The following is a 15,999-nucleotide window of genomic DNA, read 5'->3' on the forward strand; positions in this document are numbered from 1 at the left end:
AATCCCGTTTTTTAAACGAGCAATGGGTTAAGGTAGCAAAATCCGCCGAGTTTCCTCCTTCTTTAATTGCTCGCCTTAAGATTGACCTGCCGACCTGTCCAGTGCTCTATCTCCTTATCAAGACGCACAAACTCCAGTCCAGCAGCGATCTGCTTCCACTGACCCTGCTACATTCAAAGTAAGACCTATAATTAGTAGTGTAGTGGGTCCTACGGATAGGATAGGGTGGTTCCTAAACACAATATTTGCACAAGTATTGAGCCATATACCTGCCCATTTGACAAATACCCGTATGTTCCTAGACCACCTACGCACAGCACAACTGACAAGAGACTGTGTCATGGAGTCTTTTGACGTCGAAGCCCTGTATACGAATGTATCTAACGACTCTGGGATGCAGGCTATGTTCGAACTGCTGAAAGCAAATCAAAGAACCATCAATTTACCGGATTGTCAATCTCCCAATTGATGGTTCTTCTCAAGGCGTGCCTCGATTGCAATATCTTTAGATGGTCCGGGAATTACTTTGCACAGCTTAGAGGTTTAGCTATGGGGCAGAGATTGGCTCCCACCTTAGCTATTTCATTTATGACCAAAATTGAAGCACCTGTTCTGGAACTACGTCCATTGTTCTACTCTCGGTACATTGACGATTGTTTTGTCATTTGCGTCACCCAAGCGGAGATGGACAAATGTTTTGGCTTGTTGAACCGACAGTCCGAACACATAAAACTTGCTAGGGAGAAACCACAGGATAACTGGCTTCCTTTTCTGAACATCCAGGTTTGCATCTCAAACGGTACGTACCAAACGAAATGGTATCGTAAGCCCAGTAACAAAAACATCTTGGTTCATTTTCTTTCTGCTCATCCATTTCACATGAAGAAAGCTGTGCTTAACAACATGTTCCGCACGGCAAGAACTGTTTGTAGGGACCTGAGGAGAGAAGGAATCATTAACTTTGGCTCACGAAATTGCTGTTTCGAATGGTTATGAAGTCCGAACGTCTGAAACGAGACGATACCGAAGTGAACGAGCACAGCAAGTGGAAAACCCCACCACAGATAAGATACCTCTCTGCTTTCCTTACATCTCCGATGAAGTGAGCGCTGCCATTAGGCGGTGTCTGAGGGAGCAGACTTGGATAGCTCCGTTTCGGTCGTTGAAATACCACCGAACAATTTGAAACGTCAATTAGTTCGGAATCGTTTATACGATACCATCTGTACAACACCGAACTGTATTATTTGTCCCACAGGTAGATCAGGAGACTGCTTGAGATCCGGGGTAATCTACCTGATTTCTTCACGAACTGTGGGGACGAGTATATCGGTGAAACGGCACGACCGCTGTATGTCCGCATCAAAGAGCACGTGAGCGGCAAGAATAGGTTACGAGGATGGACACCTTTAGGTGCCCATAGAACACAAAAACACGACGGAGCCGATTTTGAAATTAGGGTCCAAATCTTAGCGCACGAAACTAAAACTTTGGCTCGAAAATCGCTGGAGGCATTTTGGATCCAAGCCAAAAACCCTAAAATGAACCGCAAGGGTGAATGTCTGTCGATAACGCGGGAACTCGCGCCATATCTCGAATGGTTTGTCCAATCCGAATGTGACATTCGAACCATTCGCCCTCGTGATCGATCAGTCAGCGGTCCATGCTAGGCGTCTCCGATATAAGGTGAGCATTCAGTGTAGTCGCTAAATTTGTGATTGAAAGTAGGCGTGGAGTCTATCAGTTTAGTTGTGGAGAGGTTAGTCGTTTGAATTGTAGATTGAATATCGCCCCTTTCAGGCTCTGAAGAAGGCGATATAGCCGAAACGTTAGCCAATAAATTTGTTTAACAACCTAGTGTTTATTTTGTTATTGTTATTATATTTATAATTTTATTTTATAATATTTAATATTTATTTTTCATTTTTGATTTTTGAAAATTAATTTTTTAGGACACCTTTGTACTCAATGCGTTTGTTACCATTATTTATTATTTATTATTACTTCCTTGATGACACAAAGCTGATAGAAGTAACATTGGAGCTAGATTCAAAAAAAGGGGGGGGGACATTTCCATGGGTTACTTAAACTATTCTATGATTAGATTCCAGGTTGTGATCCTTGGGAAAGAAAAAAAAACCACAATTTGCCTTATTTTTCCTAATCCCCTTTCCCCTAATCCCTTATTTTTATTTCGAAACAAAAAGATGGGGCCATTCCTGCTCGAAGATGTAAAGGTCCAAATCTTGTGCATAACTCTTCCAGAGTTGATCTTATCTGAAAACCCGTCAATCGATAATGGATTTTTCATTGCTCTACCATTGTCAACACATGCAACACAGGTGTACGTACAGGTAGGCGTGTAATTAGTAGGAAAAAAAAGTGATGTGAATCCTTAGGCGGGAAAAAAACTCGAGAAATCGACATCTCGACACGAGAACAAGGCACTTAAACGCGTGCGAACAAAAAAGAAAACTCCCAGATGTTTACGCGCACTACACGGAAACGAGTTCATCAAGTTTTGATACAATGACAATGCGGCTTGAAATCGTCGCAGTGCTGTGTGTGTGTGTTTTTCCCCGGAAATTTCCCACTCTCAAAATACAACGTTACGTTTTCGGCTGGTTCCTGTATGGATTCTATGGACATTCACTCCTTTATTGAATCTCATCGCTGTTCTCATCTGAGTCGCTCATAATTCCGTTCGCTAACAATAAGTATCGACTATAAACCGTTTTTGTGCAAGTATGAATCGGATCCTTTTCGTTCTAAATCATTTTTTATCTATTATTATTAATTTTTATTTTTTTATTTTTTTTATTTTATTTATTACTATCATCTTTATCATTTTTTATTCATTATTATTCTTTTTTTATTATTTATTTATTTTTCTACTTGACTCAACTATAATTAGCTGAAATTGTCTTTTAAAAAACTAAAAAATAATGCAGAGTAAAATTTATAGAATTTTTATTGTCTTGTTATTTATTTTATTTTATTTTATTTTATTATTTATTTTATTTCACTTCTTATTATTAATTTTATTTTAATAAAAAAAAGAATATTAGTGACATTTCTCAAGTTTTAATCACTAACGCCAATTTTTCTTGGATCTATCAGAGACTCTGAGCGCACCACGCCCCCAAGCGAAGTTCAGATCAAGATGAAAATTTTAGAGATCATTATTTTTGACATTTTTGTGTAGTTTTTATACGGCAACAGGTGTGTTCGAGGAGCGAAGGAGGTGTCTAAGAGGGGAAAAAATTCTGCGCAAGGTCGTTCTTAGATTTACTGTCTTAAATGATTTTATCGAAAAAAAAACCGTTTCCAAGGAGTCAATGAATGGGACCCTGAAGCGCGCAGGATATCTAGGTTAGAGGAGCTCTTAGGAGAGGTCACGAGTGACAATTTTCCTTAATACATGAGAATAAGGTCATCTATCACGGAAAAAAACGCGTCATCGCATAGCATCGAAGAAGAAGAAATAGGCCGCAACAATCGCATAGCAGCACCACATCCGCTAAGGACTCTCGACGCTCATCGCTGGTGGAATTTTTCGAGAATCAAATCAAAAATTCCTGGTTTTCTCGGGCTCAATTCCTTGATTACCCCTATTTTGTAGAAAAGGCCTTGCTTTCATCTTCTAGAATTTCCATTAAAAAATCTAGACGACCGAAAATTTCAAATTTTTCTAGGAGAAAGTTCTAGAATTCTAACTCCAATTAAATCCATCATCCATAAATTTCCCGTTTTTTTCGGTTACATTCCTAGATTACCTTTTCCTATTGAAGAAACCCTTTTCCGTCTGGAATTTCCATGAATTTAATCCTGCAATCACAATTTTTTCTCCTTTCTGTCACGCTCCCAGATTACGTTTTTTTTTTCATTGAATGAACCTTTTTTGCTCAGAATTTCCATGATTGAATAATTTGAGCAGCCGCAATTATTTTTTTCAGATTTCTCGAATTCCGATTGAATCTTTATCTCCCTGCGTTTTTTCATCTACAAAAAATTTGTTTATTTTACTTCTTGGTCACTGTGCAACATAGTTGGTGATTACTCAATTTTTTGCGCCAGTTTTCCAAGTATTTATTATTTTATTTCAATATTTTAATAATAATTTTCAATTATTCCTGCTCACCTTTAGTCGAAAATGGAGAAACTACTCTTACGGCTTCCCAAATCTTCTAAGGTCCGTTTCTGTTCGACCCGAAACGTTTATGGGTTGAATTTAATAAAATTCCGAATAAATTGAATTCTAAAATTTTTTTCGAATCAGAAATATCAGCTTTTCGAAAAATCCCTGAATTCGATCATTCGAAGCATCGAAGAAATTCGATTGAACAGATAATAGAACACTCGTCTTATTTTAAATTTTGTTAATGTAAGAGAAGAAGGCTGTTTTATGCACAAACGTTTCATTTTTTTTTCGAGTTAAATTACCTAACTAACTCGTATTACCTTACTCATTTTCGCTTTTAAATAGTGAATAAAATATTCACGTACCTAACTTATGCAACAGAAAGTTCGGATTTTAATCTTTGTTTGTGGCAGAATGGGACCCGGATCCATTTTGCTGGAAAATTCTTGGGAGCTCATCTTCCATCACATCATTCATAGATTTCGTCGAGAACAAATCCTGTCACCTTTTTTCTTCTTTTATTCATATTTTTCTTCACCTTCTATTTTGTCCCTATGAGAAAAAGAACAGATCGAACACAAAAATTTGGTTAGAAAACATCAGGGAACGTTAGAACGTAAACTAGTCCCCATTTCCCTAATCGCTCCTACTTCCACATACATACGTGATCATTTCGCACTTTTCATTTGACGTTCGTGCGAATTTTCTCCCTGATTCAGTACGGTATTAGTATTTCTAACTGATCCTTGAAATAATCTACTAGTTCATTTGAATACGCACAAGTGCACCGAGGCGAGACCGAGTTCATGCTATTGATTCCATTGAAAAATGCAAAAACGCCATCGCCGTATACGCTACACGACACTAGAAGAAACCAGTTCTTCCGTCGTTACAGTGCGTAAAAAAAAACTGTTCCAGACAGACCTTAGGTAGCCAAGCCATATTACCTCGTCTACGAGTATATCGCCCATTTAGACCTTAATGTCTACCCTTTAAGGCTCTTTTGAGAAATTAACCGCTCCAGAAATATCCCACTAATAGAGCTGCTCCATCTTGATAACGTTTAGAGGATTCATGAATCCTTCCCGAGCCTCTTCATCCACTTGGAAACGTTTAGAGGATTCATGGATTGATTTCTTGGAAAGGATTTTTCTCTGCCGACATTTTTTGTAGTTTTTTTTTCTACATTTTCTTTGGGAGAAACTATAACTCCTCACCTCGATAGATATTCCTGAATCTTTTTCGATGCTTTATTTTCTGGTTCCAAAATAAAATTATCAGAGAGAGTAGTACAATAGAATATTCCAGAAAAATACCGATGTTCGTATAGCTGTGAGATTTTTCTGTCCATATTCTACTGACATTTTATAGTTTTTTTTATTGTTTTTAAATCGGAAAACTGTGTACTAATCTCATTAAAAGTGGAAACCATTTGAAAAAAGTGAGGAACACTACGAATATTCAAGGAATTTCCTATTGTTTGAATATAGCAACACAAATTTTTCTCACTTGTCTTAGTTTCGCGTTTAACTCAGACGAGAACTGATCCCGATTATTTTCACTTAGCACGCTGCGCTGCTTTTTTACTCATTCCTACTTGTCAAAAATTGTTTTGATGAGAAATAGCCTTCCCTAAGGTCCTGATTCTCTCTTACGATTCGATCGTATTGATGAGATTGTTGCAACGAGAACTGATCCTCGAGTACTGTATTCCAGCATTTCCCCATTTGTCATTCAAACAATTTAACCAAAGGACAAAAAAGTAAGGAATCCCTGAAATTTATAAGTAGCCGAAAAAATGCTGTCTGGGAACAGTTCTCGCGCACAGTCTTCTACTTTTGCTTAGTTTTTTTTGTATATTTTTCTTTATAAATTTAATTCTAAAGTGTTATTTAGTTAAGTACCTGAAGGTCTACAGTTTTAAGATCGTTAACTTCATGAAACAGTAAACCTGTTTCTCATTTTTCGTTTTTTTCCCCGTTTTGCGATTATTGAGATAAGATGCAGCTGATCGTGAGTTGCACCCATCACACTTACTCGTTCACCTTCCTATGTAACACCACAACCGTGTCCCACATGCAGTTCTCTTCTTCATCTATTTTTATTTTATCCACGTTTTTCTCTATTTTATTTTTCCAGAAATCTTTCACACACAATTTCCCATTTCCTATTTCTGTTTTACAAAATGGGTTCTCTCAAAAAATTTTTGTGATTCTTTTGATTTCATCGGTGAGTGGAGACTATTTCAAATGTCAAGAAAACATGTAACATTTGCAAAAAAAAAAGCTATTTTTTTCCGAATAAAAAAGACAAGAACCAAAAAAATGTTTTTTCGAAGATTTTTTAAAAAGCATGTACATAGGAAAGTAGGAACAGATGGCACCGTTTTAGAAATTTTCTAAAATTTCACACCAACGGAGCAGAAAGGTGGCCTCAACTGTCATTTTTTCGGAACACCATCAAAGAAATGTTCGTTTCTCGCTAGCTTTGCTACTTATTAGGACTATAGTGCACAAAAAAAACCAATGTGAAAGAAAGTCCCATTGAGTGGATGAAAAACTAGCACCGACAAACGAAAATAGCGATTCATTGTGGATGAGAGGGCGGAGGAGGAGGGAGACAGCGAGTGCTGGACAAAAACCAAAACAAAAGCATTCGAAACGCAATTGAACGAGCAACGAAGAGGAGTAGGCCGTACAATCCCAATTTATCAATTTAAATAGATCAATTCCATCTGAAAGTAGGCAATTTTTACTTTTGTAAATTCCATGGTACAGCTCGTACTTATGTTTATGCAGGCGAACGCCGCGACGCGCTCGCAGTAATTCACCTCACCTCCTCCAGCTGAGGCTAACTTTTATTGTTCACCGATCACTTTCAGTGGAAGGTTTTTTCTCCTTTATTCATTGAACATTCGAATTTATTCGATAGGTGATTTGATTCCGACAGGATCAATAATTCGATCTTAGCCAAAAGGAGTCCCCGTAGTCCTGAATTTTTCTCGGAATCACACCTAATTTCGCATACAGTGATCAACTTTTAACATCTTTCACACTATCTTTCTTTGCGATCCTTGAAATCTTTTTTCTGAGTCTTTTTTTTCGCCACCTGTGCTATTTTTTTCCGGGGACGATCATTTTTTACGCTTCGTCGGCAACTTTATGCCAATCGCACACGTACACGGAGATGTATCATCGTAAGCCGCTGCTACGGGAGAATATTACATTCGGATTCGGAGAGAGACGTTGATGAGCGGAAAAGACGGGGAATGACGGGTGATTGCAACATTTTCGGCTTAATTTATGGATACTAGTAGTCACGACGTGGCCCTTTTTCTTGATTTTTTCTTTTGAAAATCTGATTTTGAATTTTTTTTTCTACTCACGCAAATTTTCAAAACACTAACACACTACTTAATACCTTACGGGAATTACTTGAAATAAAACTTTAGCTTGAAAAAAAAAACCTACGACATATCAATCGCACGTTTTTTTTCAGTTTCTTTCCTTCCTTATTATCGCCCATTAGTATTAGAGAGTAAACTTGAAACGTTCTGCATGGGAAGAAAAAATTTCGGGAAGAAAACTTCACATCTATTTTGTGGATCTGGACATTGTCAAGTTTTCTTCAGTCATTATATGCTGGATTTCTGTACAGCAAAGAAATTTTCCAATCATTACAAAAAAAATTACGCACGACAAGCTTGAATGCTTTTTTTCTCGTTGACATCTTCTTCTTCACTATTTCAACATCGGAAAAACGAGACACCTGAATTTCATTTCCGGAAGCGTCAACGATGATCATCGGGAATGAAAACAAAAAAAAAATAGAATGATATGCTCTGAATCCTTTTAAGGCGTTGAATGCAAAGTGGAGGGAAAAGAAATACGTAACTCTAGAAATTGAAGGGGAACTGTTACCGTATCCAGCGCATTTTATAGGTTTAACCCAATTAGCTTATCTTCATCTTTCGCGATCGACATGTCGTTAATTTATGGATGCACATTTTTCAAAATTTGCGAAGAAACCTCAAAATAAACATTTAATTGGATTATTTCAAAGCACATTTCGTTCACTACGCTCATAGTGCTGATTTTTCATTGAAGAGATTGGAAAAAAAAATGGTGGAAAATTAGAAAAATTATTTCAATCAGAGTTCATGTATTTTCAAGAGAAGAAATCAATTCCAGAAATGGTCCAACTGCAAAAACCAATATTTACTAGGAATTCAAGGAAATCCTACGAAAATATACGTATTTAAATCTTAGGAAATATCTCCACTATCTTCCTGAAGAACATTTCTCTTACGTAACCTCTACGTTTTTTTCCCTGCGCTTCCAGACACAGAGGAGCGTTTTTTTTTGCGTCCTTTGTCGCTCCATACTTTTTTTCACATGCGCCAGCAGTAGTCGACCAAAGCACCGTAGTTCGAAGTTAATTACTAGGATCCTAGGTTCCCTGGATGCTGGAGTTGCGAGTTGCTGCGTTCGCGTAGCGGTCACCTCGGGTGAACAAATGTGGAAGCAACTAAACACACCAAATTGATATGAAAAATTTTCATCCATGAAATGAATACGGACGAGAATTCAGAAAAAAAAAACTTGAAATATTGGTTTGAAGTGAAGTTGCTGAAAGCTTTTCCGAAGAATTTTTCCTTTAGTTAATTTTATTCAAACTAATCTGTTTCTCACTTAAACCACTAATGGTTTTTCTTTCTCTTCCATTTTTCTGTTTCAGTACATCCTTCAATAAATTATCCGTCTTGTTACTTTCTAATTTTCTGCTGCTCTTCTTTATTCCCTTCCTATTCTTTCATCTCTTTCCTCTCGTTTCTTTCTTATTGTCTTTTTTTTTTGCTCCCCGATTCGGTATGAATCAACCCATTCGGGTTATGGGAATTTAATAGGGTTGTGTATTGCACGAGAAGCATTCTTTTTTTTCATTCATAAATGGTATCTGGTTAGAAGTCATTCGAGCTAATGCATCGATAATTGTCGGCGTCCGAAAAGCGAATGCGTTCTGCTGCGTTCTACTCCCGTCTGTGTTGTCGTGGCGGACGATTTTGACGATTCTGTACGTGCGTGCGTGCGTACGTACGTGCGTGTGCCTGTGTCTGTGTTACTGACAACTGTTGCTGTTATGCTCTTGCTTCTATCAACGGACAGTGTAGATCGAACGGATACAGCTGTATTACGGCCACGTCAGAATCGACGCAATGCTGACGAACACACGGTACAGTGAACCACACTGGATTACGATATTTTTGTGATTTTTCCGTAAGAAAAACATACTAGGACTTTTTCGAATCTTTTTCGCACTATTTTGCTAAAATAAGCGATGCTCTTTGCATCTTTTCGATACAATCACGATTTTATGTTTATTTGTTTACAATAGAAAACGTTCACAATAACAAAGAGGGGCGTAGAGGAGATTTGGTAGCAAGGCGGCTGAATGTGGGCAGATGTTGCAAAGCGGCCGTATGTCAACTCAACAAATAAAATGAAATATAAGAAATGGCCTGGAAAATAGAAGCACGTTGATCGCATGGACGGGGGCCAGGAAAACCGTTCAGGAAAAAAAATAACGCTGCTTCTGGTCAAATTTCATCGAGGGCGGCACGCGGCGGCGGCGGCGGCGGTGAAAGTCAGAAACTCTATCAGTAAGGTGGACGGGTAGCGACAACGACAAATATGCGCTCATTCAAATTTTAAAAAAATTGAGTAAAATGTAAAAATAGCTCGAAAAGAAAAGTAAACGATTTAGAAGTGAAAATGAAAAGTTTCTGAGCGGCTATTGACAGGAAAAAAATTGTAATTTTAATTTATTATTCATTCATTCAGCTTACTCATCATAATTTCATCGTTCAATTCTGCGGCTTCGGAAAGTACAATTTCCCTTTTATGGATGTACGCTCAAGCACGCTTTTATGTATGTAAATACGCTTTCAAAAATGTTTGTACATTCGTGAGCAGAAAGCTGACAGAGAAAAGATAAGGCAAAAACAAGAGATGCAGCCATTTCCGAGAAAAAAAAATCCCCGTATCTAGTACATATGTTTCGTATCTGTCAAGCGACGAAAAAAAAAACTCCAAAAATTTGAGAAATTGCTGGAAAAAAACATGCTCGAAATTATTATAATTAGTACTGTATACTGTATGGTATAACAAGTAGATAAGGAAAAATAATTGGGAAGTAGTTGAAGAGTTATAAGTGAACAAGAAAAACTTATTGTTGACCTAATTAGATGATTAATTTTTTAGGTATTTCAGTAAATTCAGTAGGCAAAATCCCGTAAATTTTCTTTTGAGTAATTTATAGAATAATTTAAGTAAGTTGTAGGATTTCTTAGTTCAACGAGAACAGAGTACAAGTAAATTTTGATGAAAAAAACAATGGAAAAAATTATGGACATGGTTTCTGTTTGCTGGATAAAGACCAACAGAAATAAGGATTCAGTTGAGTAGATGCATGAAAAGCGAAAGAAAAATTATACTTAGGAGTGGAATGAAAGAATTGAGGAGGAAAGTTGTAATAAATCGAAAATAAATATTAGAAAGTAGATCTTACTCTAACAACCCAACACTAAAAAAATAGACAGACACAATAGAAAAACAAACAGAGCACGTACGGGGGACACGCGGAAAATGGACAGCCCAACTGACACCTTAGACACATCAATCGATCAGTGGTCAAAAAAAAATCTGCGATCAAATTACCGAAATTTGTTTTTTTTTCTGAAGGTTTTTCTTTAGCTTTAGTAGACAGATTCATTTACAAATTTGTGTAGTGGACTTCTTCTTACCATAGCGAAATAATTTAGAATATATTTTAAAATTAAATAAAATTCGAGAAAATTCCATGTGAAATTTTTGCCGAAAATTTCTACTAGAGTTTATGATTGCTAGTTTCGCTTTTTTGTCAAAAAAAAAAACCCACCAAATGAGTCTTTTGATTCTTTCTTGGATCCGAGAAATGCTAAGAAATGCTATTTCCCCATTATAATTTTTTTAGGAAAAAAAATTCTTGATTATCCCCATAACAGACTCGAAATAGGTCGATCCGATGAAAAATGCGTAAATTTCACGCACATCTGTATATTCATATCAGTCAACGTCGAAAATCAATGTATTCAGCGATATTGTCGGGAAGAATGACGCATTTTCGGCGAGAATCGAGAAAAAACCGACACGTTTTTATGTGGGACTCGTACGATGAGTGCAACGAAAAAATCCGTGGAGTAACCTGTTCCGATGCACTAGTCACCTCAAAAAACCACTATACGATGTGAATATGATCGTTTGGGGAATTGTTTTCTAAAGCAAAGAGGAATCGCACAAATCCATGCTTATATTGGACGCTAAATCAAGACTTATATAAGCTTAACTTAGTAATCTTGACTTTTTTTTCTTTTCAGAGGCATATGCAGCGCCAAGGGATCGGCGTGTACAAGATCGTTCTACTGCTGATCTACGGCTGCTGCTTCTGGTTTCTATTTAGATATCTGTTCTGGGATCATATGTAAGTTTCAGCGCGATGAGAATAAGTGACAAATTTCTGGGATATTCCCTTTTTAATGCTTTTTCATTCTTGATAGATCATTTCAGACATCGACTACTTTTCCCAGAACAGAAAAACCAGAACTATACTGATCTCCTCGATAGAATAGGTGAGTAAAGATGATTCATACGTTGGGGGGGGCGTGCCAACGGGGCGTTGCCCATTGGTTGACTCCGCCCATATGCCCATTGGCTGACTCCGCCCACAAAATATAAGAGTACAAGGGAAGGAGAGCCAGCAAAGAAACGGACACGATTTTGTTACTACCTTCGTTAACTATTATGTACCTACTTAAATGCGTCTAATGGTAGATGTCATGAAAATTTCTACAATAAATGAACTTTTTTCGCTCGTTCAGATCTCAACTGCAATGGGATACTCAAAAACGACCAAGAAGTCATTCACCAAGCAAAGTTAATGCGATATAATACTCATTTTGTAGAGAAGCTTATCATGGACGCTGATGATAGGTGAGTGTTTTGCGGTAGAACCGCAGCAGCTCAAGGAGGGGCTCTTCCGTTCTTTTTTCTTCCGCAAAGTAATGTCATTATTTCATCATTTGATGGGGGGAACTTTTTGTTTTTTCTCCCCCAAAATCCGAAAAATTTTCATTGCCATTTTTTGCGAAGTTTGTTCGGGATGATGAATAGCTTTTTCTAATTGACAATGGACAATGCAAACGCCTTTAACAAAAATGCCCATTATTTTGCTGTGGAAGAAATAAGGACGTTGCCGTTAACGTCCGTATAACTTCTAATCAAACCATTTACGAACCATCCGGCCATTATTTGACAAATTGTTGGTAAGGCGGCCAAAATTTGACAAAAAGTCAAACCGAACAAGTTCTCGCAATTATTCGTCCTCTCCTTTTATCGGAAATAATAATTATTTCAGGTGCTTAGCTATTCGTAGTCTTTTTTCATTTGACAATAGACCAAATTCACAGGCGGAACGGGATTATCCATTAGCATACGGTCTGATAGTATATAAAAATTTAGTACAGGTAAGCGCCACCATCCTCTTGTCTTTCCGGATATTTTCGAGGCAAACAGGAGTCAAAAATCAGGTACTCTTCATGCTGAGCTCATTTTATCGACCGCAGAACGAATACTGCATAGCCGTAAGCGGCGGAGCTGATCCAATGTTCAAGCATATAATGACAGATGTAGACGAATGTTTCAGCAATATTCGTGTGCTGGTGAGCGAAAAATGTCTCGCTCGCTGATCGAGTTTAAATCAATCAATATTGTCGATCAGAATCAATACTTTCAGAATCGTCCTCGTATTGACTGGGGATCCTACGAAATTATTAATTCGACATTTGCTTGCCTCAAAGTGCTGTCCGGTAGCGAAACTCCGTGGAAATATTTTCAAGTAAATCATTTTTCTGTCATCGCTGTAACCTTTTCCGCTTCATTTATCATCTTGGTGTTACCGTACCTGAGTACCGTAATTGGTTTGTTGTGCTGTGGCGGAAATCTCAACGAGTTTTGTAGCGAATTTCCACTTCTGTTGAAAGAAAACTTTTTGTGAAGATAGAAGCGTAGTACAAGTGTTCGCGCGGTGTGATAATTTCACTCAGATAAAAGTCATGCGAAAACTGGTCCTCACCAACTTTTACCTTCTCTTGAAAAATTTCCTATTATCTTCTCTTGAAACATTTTCAATTGGTATGTTGAGAGGGATCACTAAATTAATGGAAGAGCAACCCTAACACTAGATGTCATTGAATGAACCCTATCAAAAATTTACAGAGACCAGTTCTCGCAGGATATTTCTGGAGAAACTGAATAAGGATGGCTTTAGTTGGAAAAAGAGGCTCCAACAAATCTATATATTTTTGCTTATAGTATCTTGCTGGTGTCGACATACCATTGAAGACAAATCTTGAAATGGTTGAAATTCTAAAACAATGGAATGACACGGTGAATGCCGAAATCACATGGTTCCAACCAAAAAGGATACGAAGCAAAAGAGTCAGTTTCAGGTTTTTTTTTCAATTCGAAGACGATGAAAATTCAAAAGGAATAAATTTTTTTTGAGATCGAAATCATTTCAGTTCGTTGTTCTTTAGATTTGAATCGAGCTAAAATTTTCCTTTATTGTTTTCAAATTTTCACGTCATTTGGGTTGTTTTTCTTTGTTTTTTTCAATTTTTCACGTACGTACTCAACATTTTAAGATAGAAGCTGCTCCACTACCACTTTACAAAGCATCACTGTCAGCAACCGTACCAAGAGCAGCTATCGATCGAATAGTTAATGTGAGTTGCCATGAAATAAATAGTTTTGTTTGATTTCTAAGCACTTTTCCTGAACTTTAAAGATTATGTGACTACAATTTTGTCCAAAATACCTAACGATCCAATAGGTATTGAACGAAGTAACTATTTTGCTGATTTCTTTTCAACATTATGAGGAGACGTCTCTAATTCCAGCGCTTTTTTAAAGAAATTTGAGGATAATGCGGTCAAACACGACAAAGTCACTGAGCCGAATAGGTGGGCATCCAAATATGAAAAGATCACGCCAGGTTTCTCCTGGAATATTCACGACACTGTTTTGAACACCTAACAGTTGAAAATTTTCGCTCATTCTCGAATTCCGGTGTGTATCGATGTGAAAGAAAAAATGTGGGCGGTACAAAGATGTTATGATTGGCCCGTTGATCTCTGTCCAAACTGTTAGCTCAGGTGTCCGCGCACAGATATATATATATATATATATATCACTTACAACTGAGCTGAACACATGAAAACAGCACAATTTTTCACTAAAGAGAATAAGAATAATAGGTGAGCCAATCACAACATCACTGCCACACCCCTTTTTGTTTTTCCAACATTTTCGAGCTTTCGCTTTCGCCCAACTTGCCTATTATTTTGTTGTTTCTGATAACTTACAATATTTAGAGCTCTGAAGCTCGTGCGCTCCTATTCTTCCTACTAAATACTTCTATTCCCGACGAGAGCTTTTGGGGTACATTAACGGGAAATACTGAAAGTGAGTTCTCTCCGAGAAACCTCCTAATTTTCATTCCTTAAAATTTTTGTCGATTTTCACTAATATGAAAACTGCATAATAATGTCCGTTCTGCAGAATTCCCAATTCCTGGCGGCACCGACGCAGCAAAATGGCTTGAATATCGTGAGCAATATCGTCGGAACCACAGTGAACAACTGAAAAATTTCGAAAATCAAAAGCATCACATGCGTTATTATCTCTCACGGTATCAATTATGGGACAGTAATTGTCGAGGTGAGGATTTTCATGAACAGCTTGAAGAACCAAAGTTTATTCCGCTCGACGACTTTTTTTTTCAGGAAAGATGGCATCCGGATCTTGCATCTTCGGTATAAACGACTTGTCTGATCTCTTAAAACAACCGCATCTGGTTGCACATAAGCTTTACATTGATTTTGAACCGGCCGCTTTTTTCTGCGGATTGAAGGTAATTTATTGTTTCTCAAATGGCCGATTTTTTTCCCAGGTTTTCTTCTTTTCAAAGAAACCCAGAAATTTATGGTTTTGATTTTCGGTGTTCGGTTATTTTCCGCCTTTTTGTCTGCGATGAAGTGTCCGAGAGTGATCGGTGCTGTTTTCAAATGGGAATTACCCTTAGCGTTCCTAAACGTTTCTTTATTCTTAGCTTTACCAAATTTCTATAGAACCAAACTTTCCAAGAATCCAAAAACAAAAAAAGACAACAAAAACACATTCGTAGCGTGAGAAACATTCTCAAGAAGACCACAGAAAGCTCGGAAGTTTTCTTTAAAAAAAAATCTGCAGCATTTTTTTCACCGTTTCCCAACCAATATTTCTGTTGAACAGTGAGAGACACATTATAACTAATGATTCCAGGAAATTCGATCCAGAGAGAATAAACCATTCGAATTGGATTTGAAACCATACAGGGAAATTCCTCAAGTGGAACTAAGCATGGGTATACCGTATCAGAATCTCTCACATCCTCTCTGGCTATTCTAATGTTAATTAATTCTATATGGTCAAGTAGGAGAATCTGTTTTACACGATATTTTTCCCGTTTTCTATGGAAATTGATCTTTATGCATAGATAATTATCACAGGTGTCCTTTCTATTTGTTCTATTAAGGACCTAATTGATGTTCTCGTTTTACCAGCTAGCGCTTTCTGACAGATAACCGAAATATAAAATACGGGTACTATTTTTTAGGTAACGTTTTGTAACTTTTTTAGATTTCAGAACCTATTTTGATTAACTGCTGTGCACGTATTCTTTCACCGTTAAAATTTTGTGATATGATGAGCTAATAACTGTCC

General features: G+C 37.3%; 2 protein-coding genes across 3 annotated transcripts; both read left to right on the forward strand.

Moving 5' to 3' along the window:
• Positions 1-549: 549 nt before the first annotated feature.
• RB195_004505 (uncharacterized protein) lies at positions 550-996 on the forward strand (the record flags this gene model as incomplete). The annotated part of the gene is made up of 1 exon (XM_064182377.1): positions 550-996. The coding sequence occupies one exon, from the start codon at positions 550-552 to the stop codon at positions 994-996; it is 447 nt and encodes a 148-aa protein (XP_064033644.1).
• An 8,284-nt stretch (positions 997-9,280) lies between these two features.
• RB195_004506 (uncharacterized protein) lies at positions 9,281-15,684 on the forward strand (the record flags this gene model as incomplete). 2 transcript variants are annotated; one of them, XM_064182378.1, is made up of 13 exons in its annotated part: positions 9,281-9,373; positions 11,556-11,659; positions 11,746-11,807; positions 12,057-12,168; positions 12,593-12,701; positions 12,765-12,896; positions 12,971-13,072; positions 13,549-13,674; positions 13,881-13,961; positions 14,610-14,700; positions 14,797-14,955; positions 15,021-15,148; positions 15,559-15,684. In XM_064182378.1, 13 exons carry the CDS (start codon positions 9,281-9,283, stop codon positions 15,682-15,684), a joined length of 1,425 nt encoding a protein of 474 aa, XP_064033645.1. The 2 variants fall into 2 exon arrangements, with proteins under 2 accessions (XP_064033645.1, XP_064033646.1); XM_064182379.1 differs by lacking the exon at positions 9,281-9,373 and having other exon boundaries at positions 11,562-11,659.
• Between the last annotated feature and the right edge of the window lie 315 nt (positions 15,685-15,999).

This window comes from Necator americanus, chromosome I (assembly GCF_031761385.1).
Source record: "Necator americanus strain Aroian chromosome I, whole genome shotgun sequence".
In the NCBI taxonomy this organism is placed as follows: Eukaryota; Metazoa; Nematoda; class Chromadorea; order Rhabditida; family Ancylostomatidae; genus Necator; species Necator americanus.